General features: G+C 37.3%; 1 protein-coding gene across 1 annotated transcript in view; it reads right to left on the reverse strand.

The window, feature by feature from the left end:
- Positions 1-2212: 2212 nt before the first annotated feature.
- Positions 2213-13334, reverse strand: part of fnta (farnesyltransferase, CAAX box, subunit alpha) — a 14199-nt gene continuing 3077 nt past the window's right edge. The window contains exons 5-9 of the mRNA XM_016474008.1: positions 12303-12429; positions 12074-12222; positions 11315-11377; positions 10843-11020; positions 2213-2812 (exon numbers count right to left, since the gene is read on the reverse strand). Of these exons, the coding sequence (XP_016329494.1) occupies positions 2642-2812; positions 10843-11020; positions 11315-11377; positions 12074-12222; positions 12303-12429 (688 nt within the window). The 3' untranslated portion in view covers positions 2213-2641. The remainder of the gene's footprint in view (positions 2813-10842; positions 11021-11314; positions 11378-12073; positions 12223-12302; positions 12430-13334) is intronic.

The following is a 13334-nucleotide window of genomic DNA, read 5'->3' on the forward strand; positions in this document are numbered from 1 at the left end:
TATCACAATGCTTATATTTCATTCTGAACACAGCCATAAAAGTAACCAAGAAAAGAACGAACTTATAGTTTATTTAAAAATCTGGTTATGATGTGATCAAAGCCCTGAAAAAGGAAATAAAACAGAATAGAAAAGGACAGAAAACATCTACACCGACAGTCCCAAGGGCCAAATTTACCAGTAACCCACAAGTTGGTCACTGTCACAGGGGTAATAGCCATCGCCATCACTTGCCTCTGACATCTTGTCGAACACCAAAAATCATCCAGCTGCATCTAAACCTCATTCCTTTCAAGTTTGCCTGAGTGAAGATGCAGCAAAGTTCAAAGGAAAGTTACCTTTCTGTGAGCTCTTGTCCTGGGCTCTTTATGCTCTGTATTCTGCAGCTCTCGCTGCGTGATTTGGAAGGCATTGTTTTCTTCTTGTGGACAGTCGATGTCCTGCATCTGGAAATGAGATACAATCCTCTTTTCTCACACTATAGTGCATCTAAATTAAGCTCCAGAGCCTCTGGTCTAAGCACACTCACTTACACGAGCCGACTTGACTGCTCTTTTCTTTTCTGAATTTGCAGTGAAAATATTTTGGCAGCATTTTTTTCTGTTTTGTGACCTTGATTCAATGCAGCATTGTGTAGAAATGTCAATACAAATCTGATTTGTGCTTAAACTCATCCCCAACAGAGCAGTTCTGAAATATTAACTTCTAAATCAGGCAATGAGGGAGCAAAGTTAACACATCAAACCAATGACTAAATTGGAATCAAGTCAAATACATTTTTTTTTTTATATTTTATTAAAAGCTCTTTAAAGTTTCATTTTAATCTGAAAACTATTACTACTAGCAGCATAAATAAACTGCACCCGAAAATCCAACCTTACATTTAAAAGGATAGTTCACCCAAAAATTCTGTCATTAATTACTCACCCTCATGTCGTTCCAAACCCAAAAGACCTTTGTTCATCTTCTGAACACAAATTAAGATATTTTTGATGAAATCCAAAAGATCTTTCTGTCCCTGCATAGACAGCAAAACAACTACCATGTTCAAGGCCCAGAAAGGTAGTAAGGACATCGTTAAAATAGTCCATGTGACATCAGTGGTTCAACCTTCATTTTATGAAGCTACGAGAATATTTTGTGCAAAAAAAAAAAAAATGAAGACGAACGAAGGTCTTACAGGTTTTGAACAACATGAGGGCGAGTAATTAATTACAGAATTTTCATTTTTGGGTGAACTATTCCTTTAAGCACTAATTTAGTTTAGGACAATGTATTAAACTTCAGTTAAACATTAATTTATTAGCTACAAGCCTTCATAAATGGCCATGCAACTAACAAACTGCCTGTTTTTCGGGGTATGCAACAGTTTTATTTCAAGTAAGGTTTGCTTCTTCATGGGAACTGATTTGGAGAAATTTAGCATTTCATCAAATTGGATCCTCTGCAGTGAATGGGTGCCATCAGAATGAGTCCAAACAGCTGATAAAAGCATCACAATAATCCACAAGCAATCCACACCACTCCAGTCCATCAATTAATGTCTTGTGAAGTGAAAAGCTGTGTGTTTTTAAGAAACAAATTCATCATTGAGGTATTTTAACTTTAAACTGAGTACATTATCCATAATAATGCTTTCTTTTTTAATCAGCTGTTTGGACTTTAATTCTGACGCAATTCGCAATTCTGACTTTGTTCCCTTTCTCTGATGAGCTCAATACTGTAATGTTCTAATGCTACAGCGGGAAGGTCTCATTGCCAGGGCTCTGCACCATAAACACTTCAGATCCTGCCACGGGGCTCTTCATCAGATGAGTGCCCTTGAACGAGGATCATTACCCCCTTGTACTTTAGGGAAGCTGTCCTGCTTTGACCCCAGTCTCTGCCCGCAGATGTCTGCTGAAGTCAGAGTAAATACAGCCTGTGCTTACTAACAAAAAAATGACTCATAATAGCAAACAGTAGCTTATGTTAATGAAGCAGAAATATCCTTCACTGGAAGCTATAAAGGACAGACTTTCTCATACCTGTACTGTCCTGACAGCAAAGCAATGAGCTATGGAGGCCTGTTTCTGTCACAGAATAAAACAATGTAAAAAAATTAAGTATAGTATTCGTTAAGTATCTGCTAAAAATGGCATTGAAATCTGAAACCTGCTTATAAGTCACTTTCAGATCCTATTTCAACCAGGAAATGTAAGACAAAGAAAATAAGTCAATCAGCTTTAGCATTATCCATTATTATTTCTGAACATACGAAAAAAAGCGTGTACAGTCACAGTCTGAGCATTTTGGTAACACAGACCAGAAGATGCTTTGGCAAGAAATGTTTCTGACTACACCTGAAGCATGTCGGCAATGTATTCGCTTTGATAAATGACACTTTTAACCTCGGAAAACTTAGATGCTAGTCTAAAACATAAGTATGACTGGTATGATTTACTGCCAAACTCCCACAGTCCATTTCATTCACTGTACAGTTCACTCTGAGCGTGTTTAAGCATATGGCTACTTTTACACCGTTCTGACTTACAAGTGCTGCTGTTAAAGCCTGCACACGCAAGCACTCATACAAAGATAAAGAGTCTATCATGTCTCAGAATTTCTCTGTCTAAGCATGTGTCCAGGCCTGCGTTTCTCCTCAAGGGTCACTGGCCTCCATGTCGGGCTGCTGGGAGGAGGGAGGAGGTGGCGGGTCAGAGGAGGAGGAAACGTGGTCACCTGAGCCATACGTGTTCTGCAGAGAACGGGACACGTAATTCCAGTATTCCCTTCTAATGGTGTCCTTTTCCTCGGCAAGGAGCTTACAAAGCTAAAAAACAAAGAGGTGTGAAAGAGTGAGAAAAATTATGGCTCTTTTTATCGATGGAGATAGCAGAGATGATTCGGAGGGGAGAAATGGAAATGCATTCTGACAAAAACCAAAAAAGAAAAAAAAAAAATGTATGGTAAACTCCAAGACATTGACTGAACACTATACATATTTCAGACAGTGTAAAACAACAGGGGAGTGGAAGTCTAAATGCAGCTCTGACATTTTCCCATGTAAAGAGCGCCTGCGTACAGCAGTGAGTCGGCCGGCTCCCTCTGAGCAGCAGTAAAAGCCAGTTCAGACCTTATGAAATTAAATCTGCTGGTTACGCTCATCAATATTCTGCAGTTCACAGCCTTACTGAAAGGTCAGAGTTCTCCAGCTCGACCTGCTGAGGAATTCTTTAGAAGCATGGGAGAAACAGGAGCAGAATCCTTTCTAGAATTGACCTATCGGTAAGCCCCTCCCCTCGAACGCAGATGAGCCAATGGGAAAACGATGTGCCTGGGGTACTTGTAACACTGATTCCAGGCATCCTGAGAGGATGGGCAATGGAATTTATTTTATTTTATTGTATTTCCTAAACCCAAACAAAACAGAGCAAAATGTCTGTAAGCATTCAACCCTAATCCCAATGAAGAACGCTCATTTTCTGGTTGTCATTAAGTTACAATTTTCATCTGCTCAAGCAGAACATTAAAGGGGTCATATGATGCGATTTCAATTTTTCCTTTTGCCGCCGCTCACTCTAGCCGCTGGCCTCTGCTCACTCTAGGCCTCTGCCGCTCACTTTAGCCTGCCGTGTGTGACGCTGTGTATTTCGTTGTGAAAGCGAAACTACTTTGTTTGGTCTTCCAAAAGAGGATACGACTAGAAGTCCCCATGAAATCAAAATTAAAAGTTTTTTTGGGTGTTAGTATCCATATGTTAGTCTTAAGGTTATCTATAAGGCAGTGTGCTCCAAAACAGTGACAAAATTCGCATTTAGAAGATATAAGCATTCAATGCTTGCAGTTCATCACTTCCGTCAAAACGGCTCAACGATTTTTTTGACGTCACGTCATACTTCAGCTTCTCATCAAACTTTCTGTCCAATCAAATGCTCTCTAGAATCCGAAGCGCCCGCCCCCCACACTTAGGCCTGTCGCAATAATCAATATATCGACTTATCGCGCAATATATGTACATGACCTCAATCGTGACGCAATATATCGCCTGTTATATTTACTTAAAAATTTATGTCACCACATGTTTTGTACATTCCACTTGCGCCTGTGTCTTTTGCAGCTTCTCGTACATAACGTGGTGTAGTCATGAGATGCTAGTTCAAATAAAAAAAAATGCTTCTACCAAAAAAGTTTCATCTGCAGATATGGTCGTTTAGGGATCTGTGCCTTTGTGTATACGGACATCTGACTGCTAAGTAGTGATTGTGTTTTTCAGCAGTACTGTGCACCCTTAATTTACAGAGAAAAGAAGGTCAGGGAAAAATCTGTAGATGGAAAAATCTTCATACAAGTTCTTTGTGCAGTTTTCTTTTTTTCTACTTGTTACTTTGCACTTTTTGTTAGAAATAGTTTATTTACTATTTATTCAGGTTTTTTAAGGAATCTAATATTTTGATACTTAATTTCCATAATCTAAATATTCTTAAAAATGAAAAGTTTGTTGTCATTTGGAAGTGTGTAGGCCTTCTTGCATTATTATGCCATTAAATTATGATTATATATTCAGTGGCATAACATGGTGTTTAAAATGACAATAATATCGCTTATCGCAATTATTTCTGGGGCAATATATCGCACAACAAACAGTTGTTATCGTGATATGCTTTCCATTGAGGAAAAAAAGAAGTCTGGTTTCGCGCGGTCACGCTAACCACCGCACCGCACACACACTCTGCCCCGGTCCAGAGACACAATGGCATGGAGCGGATCACATGCGTGTATCGTAATGTAAAATGTATCGGAGCTATTTTAATTCTACACAGAATGCTATATTTGACCTTTATAAAGAATTTGCCACTGACGATTCAAACGCAAGTTTGGAGCAGTGTAGAGTAGGGCTTGTTGTTTGTCATTTCTCCGATCACAAATGCAGACATGGTTTTATGTTTACGCGGCATGATGTAATGCAACGCAAGACAGTATAAGTCATTATAATCCATAATTATATCCCCACTGGATGCAACAAATGCCTCGTTTATAATGGGTCCCCTTTAATGTCATCTTGTGCTTCAGCAAGGTATTTCTGGCTAAAACTAGCTAACGTTAAAATTAGTGAGTCCATGCTAACGTACAAACATAAATAGCAAACTGTTCTCACGTCTTGTACAGTGTAGGTCAAAAACACTTAAACCAAGGTCTACATTTCAGTGCCTCTCCATATTAAAATGGTTAAATGTAAATTACTGTATTGACCCGAATATAAGACAATGTTTTTTTTCTTGGAAATACATCTGAAAATAACACAGTCGTCTCATATTCAGGGTCTAGACTTTGACATGTCAATAATACACCCACAACAATAGGTGGCGCCAAATACGCATAAAATGAGTGTGCCAAGAAATACGGAATATACTGTAGGTGCCTCCCAAATCGCGTACTTATGCACTATTCTATGATGTTTTGTAGTATAAATAGTGCGAGTAGTGCGTTCACACTGAAAATTCCAATAAAAAGTGCACTTTAAATACCCAAATGATGCACTTAAATAACCGAAAAAACGAAGTATGGAAGACTGTTTCCTGATCCTGGTAGAGTAGACTACAATGCCGGCTGTTCTGACTCACAGACTGGAAGTACGTTTTTTATATTTAAAGTGAGTTTTTTGGGCAGTGTAGAGTAGGGCTTGGTGTTTGTCATTTCTCTGATCACAAATGCAGACATGGTTTTATGTTTACGCGGCGCGATGCAATGCAACGTGTAAAAAGACAGTATAAGTCATTATAATCCATAATTATGTCCCAACTGGATGCAACAAATGCCTCGTTTATAATGGGTTTTCATGTTTTTGAATCATCGCTCCGGCCTGACAGGGCATCATCACAGTATGGTAAGGGGCGTAACATTTCCGTCACACTTTTTAGCGCTATCATATGACCCCTTTAAATCAAGATACATTTACTTGAGAAGCAAAATGACAAAAGTAGAAACTGATCAAAATTAAGTGAGTTTATAATTAAAACAAGAACGAATATCTGTCAATGAGCACAGAAAAATCTATTTAATTCATAGGGAAAGAAATTTAATTGGCAGATATTTGTTATTTTTATAACAAATAAACTCATAACGCAGAAAACACAAACTCACTTCATGTTGTTAAATTTTCCAAGACATTTTACATCTGTATCTAAAGTAATTGCATCTTGGTTTATGGATGTTTAGATATTTGGATTGCAAAAACTAATACTAAGGAATAAATGTTTTTCTAGAACCATGTGAGGGTTCCATATTACAAGCCCTCAGAAGAACCATATGAGGGTTACATCAAATATCATCATTATATCATCAAATATCTATTATAATTATTCTATAACTGATGTGAGCATTCAATTGTAGAACCCATCAGAATATTATCATTATTATATGTTATAACATTATTATTTTGTGAGAGTTTCACTGTAGAAGCCCTCAGAAACATTCAAGAACCATTTGAGGGTTACAATAAATGATTTTCACCATGTGAGAGCTACAATTCTACAATTCTACGAGCCGCCTGAACGGCAAATACATACAAAAGTATGTCAAAATACCTGTCCTGGCAAGTAACTTTGTAGCTTTAACAATGATTAATCTATATTGAATTTATGCACTGGAGTACAGATGCACCGATCAACCAGACATTTTTTGTTTTATTTCAGACTATCTTCTGTTCCATGCTTGCACACAAACTACACTGCAATCATTTTCCCAATGGCCATTTGTGTGGAAATATTACGTTATTATTATACTTAGTCTGTAAACGGCCATTAACAGAGGCCAGAGATGCTGAAGAACAGACACTAAGGGGTTGTCTACACCTGGTCACTTCATGCGTTTTGTCTGATCGGATAGCTATCCGATCGTGAAAAGACCAGGTGTAAGTGCCCTTCGAAACGCATTCGAGACGGATATAAATCCGATCGCTCAAACCACTTCAGGAGGTGGTCTGGGTCGCATTCCAGACGAAACTCGACAAGTGTAAATGCATCTGGTTGTTGAAACCACATATGTAAATTTTACTCCTCCCAAAATGTTAAAATAATAAACGCGTGAGAGCGTGTTATAGGCTATATGACATTAGTCAGACTGCGCTAATGCAACACGTATCACTGCGGACGAGTAGCTATCTCTTCAGCAAGCCGAATTAAACAAACTGCCACGAATGAAACAAAGTAAGACGCAGACGGTCAACACACAATCATCTTCATTAAAAGTAGTAAGACAAATTTATCTTTCCAGCGCTAATGCCGCGCACTCTCCTATTGCTCTCCATATCTTGAAATGAACTGATAATTAATAAAATGCAGCGCTTATCTTTTGATTTCGTTGACGTGAACTGTTAAATTTAAATATAGCGCAGGAATTGAAGATCGGATTTAAATCCGTTTTTCAAGGACACATTTATGTGGCCAAGTGTAAATGGAAATGTTTTAACAAATCAGATAGATATCCGATCAGCGAAAACGCATTAAATGACCAGGTGTAAACAGGCCCAAAGAGAAGAAAATACTGTAGCAGGCAGAACAAGATCACTGTTCATGATGCATGAAATATAGGACGAAAACCCAAATATTGTATTTTATGAATGCGTTTCTGAGGGGAACGGAACTGACTGTTTTCAGAAATGGCGTTTTCTTTTAATTTTGTCTCAGTATAATGCATTTAAATTAGTGTTAATACACGCAGTGCTGCTGTGTTTACAGCTGTAACCAAGGAAACGCTGTATCACTGTACCGTACCATAAGCGCCGCCTGCTGTCAGAGAGTGAATCTGCGTCTCATTCAGCCCACCTGCTGTTTCTGTTTCATACCGATGTTTTCTGTAGCATCATTTCACATAGCTAAAGTCAGGCTATTCTGTTTGTGCTTCAGATTTTGAAATTCTACAGTCTAATATAAATCAAACATTGCACTTTTTTTTCCAATTCATGATTAAAATGCAGTGGTTGCCTCTAATTTCAAATGGCTATGAAAAATCAAGGTGCAACACAGAGTGAAGAATATGCAAATGTTATTTTATATGTGATTTTTCAATTTCTGTACCTAAACATCTACAAACATAAAAACCTAAAGCATCATTTCATTTCTATTTTTGTGCTATAGGCCTATATTTAATTGTGCTATTACTAGTAATTTGTTCTTATGTACTGGCTGTCACTTGTCTTTAATAATGTTTAAACTTTATATTTATGTTTATTTTTGGCTAGCGATTTTTGCTGTGGTATCGAAATTGAAATATGGAATTGTAAAATTTCATTGGTAACTATTGGTAAATATTGGTGTCATATAACCTTATTTATTAGAATACAAGATAACAAATCAAAAGCAATGATAACAGCAACTATTTTATTTTTTGTGGCAAGGCCAGTGAAAATGTTGGCAGGGCAAGCAAAAAGAAAAAATCCTTAGCGTTGATCCCTGACTCTAGAATTATGTAAATTCCATTTCTCTACAACTGTGAGAACTTTACTATAGATTCTGTACTAAAACGGAGGGTAAGAACTTACAAAATGAAGTTGGTTCAAGAATCAAATTCAGAGAATTTTCAGATGTGTAGATTGCTTTTTCTGAAACAGGGACTTAAACTGAATTTTCTTTTTGGTTACATACAAAGGAAACCAATTATGTGTGCAATATGTACATACCTATAAATATATATATTTATTAGAGTGGGAATCAAGGCTTCATACTTGCACCTGTTTTGGAGAACAGCAATTACACAACAATTTAGGATAAAGAGTTTTTTTTAAAGCTGTGATAACTAATGTGCACACCCACATAATCAGACACTGCTGCTTTTTACCTAAGGCATTTCCCATTATGAATTATGATACAGTCTGGTTCATTGATCTCAGATTGTTCTGGTGAGACTGTCATGTTTATATATGCCTAAATAAACCAAACTAAGATGGAAAACTGCACCACGTTATGAAACAAACACTCCAAATGAGCCAGGTGTGAAAACGTCCTTAGAGATTTCAATCAGGTCTAGAACTGTGCAACTCTGAATACCATCCACCCCACATTACTATAAGGTTTCTTTTTTTGTCTTGGCACAAAACTATTAATTTCTTATCCATTTCCTCTGACAGCTTTCATGTTCCTCATCTCATATGCTGGCGAGTCTGACTGCAGCTGAAAGGTTGAAGCGTTTTTTTAACACATACACATGCACATGGCCTCAATTTCAAAACAGAAATAATTTTCAACTCCATCATCATCGGCGGCACAGGATGATAAACCCACAGCAAAGAAATCTCATTAACCTCAACACAGACACAACATCTGCACGTTTGCGGAGGAAAACACAAGGCCTGTCACGGAGAAATACTCAAGAGGCGAATAATACTTTCTCTGTCCCGATTTCCCTTCCTTTATGGTGGAGACAAGCTCTTTGACGTGCAGAGGCAGCCATGTTACGTTTTATATTCATTTTGTTTATTGGTATGGAACCACAGATCAATTATTAATTAACATCTATTAAAGTTGTGTTGAGCTAATATTTAAAGACAAGCGCTTTCAGCTAAAGACAGAATTCCAAAATCTCTAATTACCTTAATCACTGGATGATGTCTATTTTTGTACAAACCACCAAACTGTGAAATATTCAACAGATTCTATGAAATATACGTAGATATCCGTGAGTGAACCTACATGCTAAAAGAGATGAAACAATCACTACACCAAAGAATTAAACAACATTCTTTATGAGAACACTTTACATGTGATACGGGCTAATTAATTATTTATGATAAAAAAAATCCCAGCGTTTGATAGTGTTATCCATAATAAAATGCTCATAACTGAGTTCACTTCTTACAGTAATGTTGCACATGGGCACATTATGTAAGTTTTGAGAAGTTTTACAACAGCAGTTCTGCTTCATTAATATGCTTTGGTGATTAATTAATGATTTAAATCACAATAAATAATGTTATTTACCTTAAAAAGCAGCTATTTATAGCTATTTATATCCAAAAATGATAATTTGCTGAACATTTCCTCACCCTCAGGCCAGATGTTAGAGGAGTTTGTTTCTTCATCTGAGCAGATTTGGAGATATTTAGCATTACATCACTTGCTCACCAATGGATCCACTGCAGTGAATGGGGGCCGTCAGAATGAGAGTCCAAACAGCTGATAAAAACATCACAATAAACCACAAGTAATCCACACCACTCCAGTCCATCAATCAATGTCTTGTGAAGTGAAAAGCAGCATGTTTGTAAAAAAACGAATCCATCATTGCGATGTTTTAACTTAAAACCGACACCTCCAGTCCATAAACCATAATTACACGTCCTGCAGTGAAAAAGTCTATCCCCTGTTGTCCTCTCACATCAAAATCACTTGTAAACGGTGCTTGATCTGTGCATATTTCTCTTTCGGATTCAGACTTTTTCACTGGAGGAAGCAATATTTTGGATAGAGGACTTGTATTTTAGCCCAATGCAAATGTTTATGTTAAAAATGTCTTAATGATGGATTTGTTTCTTACAAACACTCAGCTTTTTGCTTCACAAGATGTTAACTGATGGACTGGAGTTGTGTGGATTACTTGTGGATTATTGTGATGTTTTTATCAGCTGTTTGGACTCTCATTCCGACGGCACACATCCACTGCAGAAGATCCATTGGTGAGCAAGTGATGTAATGCTAAATTTCTCCAAATCTGTTCTGATGAAGAAACAAACTCATCTACATATTGGATGGCCTGAGAGTGAGTAAACTTTAACGGAACAATTTCTTTAATGTTTAATCTTAATCTGAAAACGATCTTCATGTAAACATGGCTACTGTTTTCTCTATATGCAAACTCACAGCTCACCTCCAAAGCCTTTTTGAGTGTTTCTTGCTGGTCGTAGCTGGAGTTATTGGTCTCCAGAGCATCTTCGTAGAAGTCGACCAGGAAGGCAGTGAGATATGGAGAACTACATGTGTCCTGAAGCTCTGTCACCTGTTCCAGCAGTCCAGGATACGAGGAGAGCCCACCATCCTGTAGGATCCTGAGCCACAGAACAGATGCTTTGAGACAAATCACAATATATGCGCGATGTTTAAATTCATGCAATTACTACACATATTTATATTTATTTCCAAGTAGCAACAATAATAGTGATGCTTGCCTTGGCAAACCCTGTTAATGATCCATGATCATAAACATTCATTATGGCTCTTCGGTTAAAACTGTTTTTGTGCAATACATCTACGTCTGTTAATGGTGAGAATCTGCCATCTGCTGGTTGATTTGGATGACTGGATGACTTCACAGGCTGTTTATATCTGTTTGCAACACTCACCCTTTTAAATAGTTCCAAGCGCTCTCGTTGTGAGGAGCTTTCTTTATTTGTTTCAGGGTGTACCTAAAGAGAGAAAGACAGAGAAAAAGGGAAAGAGAGGCACTGAATGGTTTTAATTGGCCATATTTGCTTATCAAGTAACAAATAATAGTCTTAATGTGTAAATTCTACAGAAACGGTTTCTTTAAAAGCAGGTGGAACCAGATAAACATTCACATGTTCCATGTAATGTCACACAACAAGCAACCACACTAGCGTGCTCTTCAGAAAAGCAGCTTTAGGTGATATAGATGCACAGCGCTTTGACTCTAATATGTTAATCATTTTATAGGTAATACATTTTTGTTAATGTTATAGAACTATGCACTATTATAGAACTAGACACTATAGAACTAGACATTTCCATAAATTAGTTGCTACTAACATTTTTTGAGACTTTTTTTTTTTTAGACTTTTCTCTCGCAATTCAGAATTATGAGCAAAATCTGAACTGTGTGATTATTGGATTGTTATTGGAATTTTTTGGATGCAGTTATTGAATAATCACTCTCAAAAGCATAAAGCATAACTTCAAAAGCCTGAGAAATATGACATGCAAGTAAAAACAAAGAATTAATTCAAGGCCATTTTCATAACTTCATGTGATCATTTGAATTTTTGCAAAGTATTTCAGCTTTGCAAAAATACAAAGGATCACATTGAGTTATACAATTTATCTTTGAGCAAAAAAGCTATGATTTGGTAACGAATGAGACTCACTGCACTTCTCTGTCGAGGATGGCAGGGTCAGAGTATCCACTGGTGTGACTAATGACAAAGTGTCTCTGATTCCAAGCGGAGTTATTCCTCACGTCCTCCTCTAACAATTCCTCCACATACTCCAGCTCTCCATTCCACAGCTTATACTCCTGTGACACACAGAGACGAACCATGAACACACATGCAGATTAGCAAACCGTTACACACCACACTGCAACTGGATCTGTACCTGGATGACCCACTGTCTGTGCTGCCATGCGTGGTAGTTCTTGGCATCTTGACTAAGAATTTCTGCTACAAACTGCAGCTCTTCAGACGGGTCGTTCAGCCACTCCACCACCATCCGCCTGTGATTCCTGTATATTTGCACAAATTGTTTAATAATAATAATGATAACCAACATGGCTTGATTTACTAATGTACTCTAAAAATGGCTTTGAAACGGTTGTTTTAGCATCAATGAGATACATTTTTTTGTCTTTTTGTCTAAGTTTTATTAATTTTCATTTTTATTCCTTGTGTGTTTGGCAAATAAAGCTCTTTCTGATTTAATTTTAGTTAACTATAACAAACCTGCTTTGAAACAACTTTCACTCAGCTAGTAAAAAGAAACTACAAGTAACACACTGAATTAATTGTGACATTTTAAAGCAGAAAGACTGAAATATATTTACTTGACAAAACATAATCCAATAATCTTGTTTTATTTACAACTTTGAAAAATTTTTTTTTTATAGTGTGCTAGTAAAATACGAGATTTTGGACATACAGTGGGTACGGAAAGTATTCAGACCCCCTTCAATTTTTCACTCTTTGTTATGTTGCAGCCATTTGCTAAAATCATTTAAGTTAATTTTTTTTCCTCATTAATGTACACACAGCACCCCATATTGACAGAAAAACACAGAATCGTTGACATTTTTGCAGATTTATTAAAAAATAAAAACTGAAATATCACATGGTCCTAAGTATTCAGACCCTTTGCTCAGTATTTAGTAGAAGCACCCTTTTGATCTAATACAGCCATGAGTCTTTTTGGGAAAGATGCAACAAGTTTTTCACACCTGGATTTGGGGATCCTCTGCCATTCCTCCTTGCAGATCCTCTCCAGTTCTGTCAGGTTGGATGGTAAACGTTGGTGGACAGCCATTTTTAGGTCTCTCCAGAGATGCTCAATTGGGTTTAAGTCAGGGCTCTGGCTGGGCCATTCAAGAACAGTCACAGAGTTGTTATGAAGCCACTCCTTCGTTATTTTAGCTGT

The sequence above is a fragment of the Sinocyclocheilus anshuiensis genome, unplaced genomic scaffold, assembly GCF_001515605.1.
Source record: "Sinocyclocheilus anshuiensis isolate Anshui unplaced genomic scaffold, SAMN03320099.WGS_v1.1 scaffold877, whole genome shotgun sequence".
Taxonomy (NCBI): Eukaryota; Metazoa; Chordata; class Actinopteri; order Cypriniformes; family Cyprinidae; genus Sinocyclocheilus; species Sinocyclocheilus anshuiensis.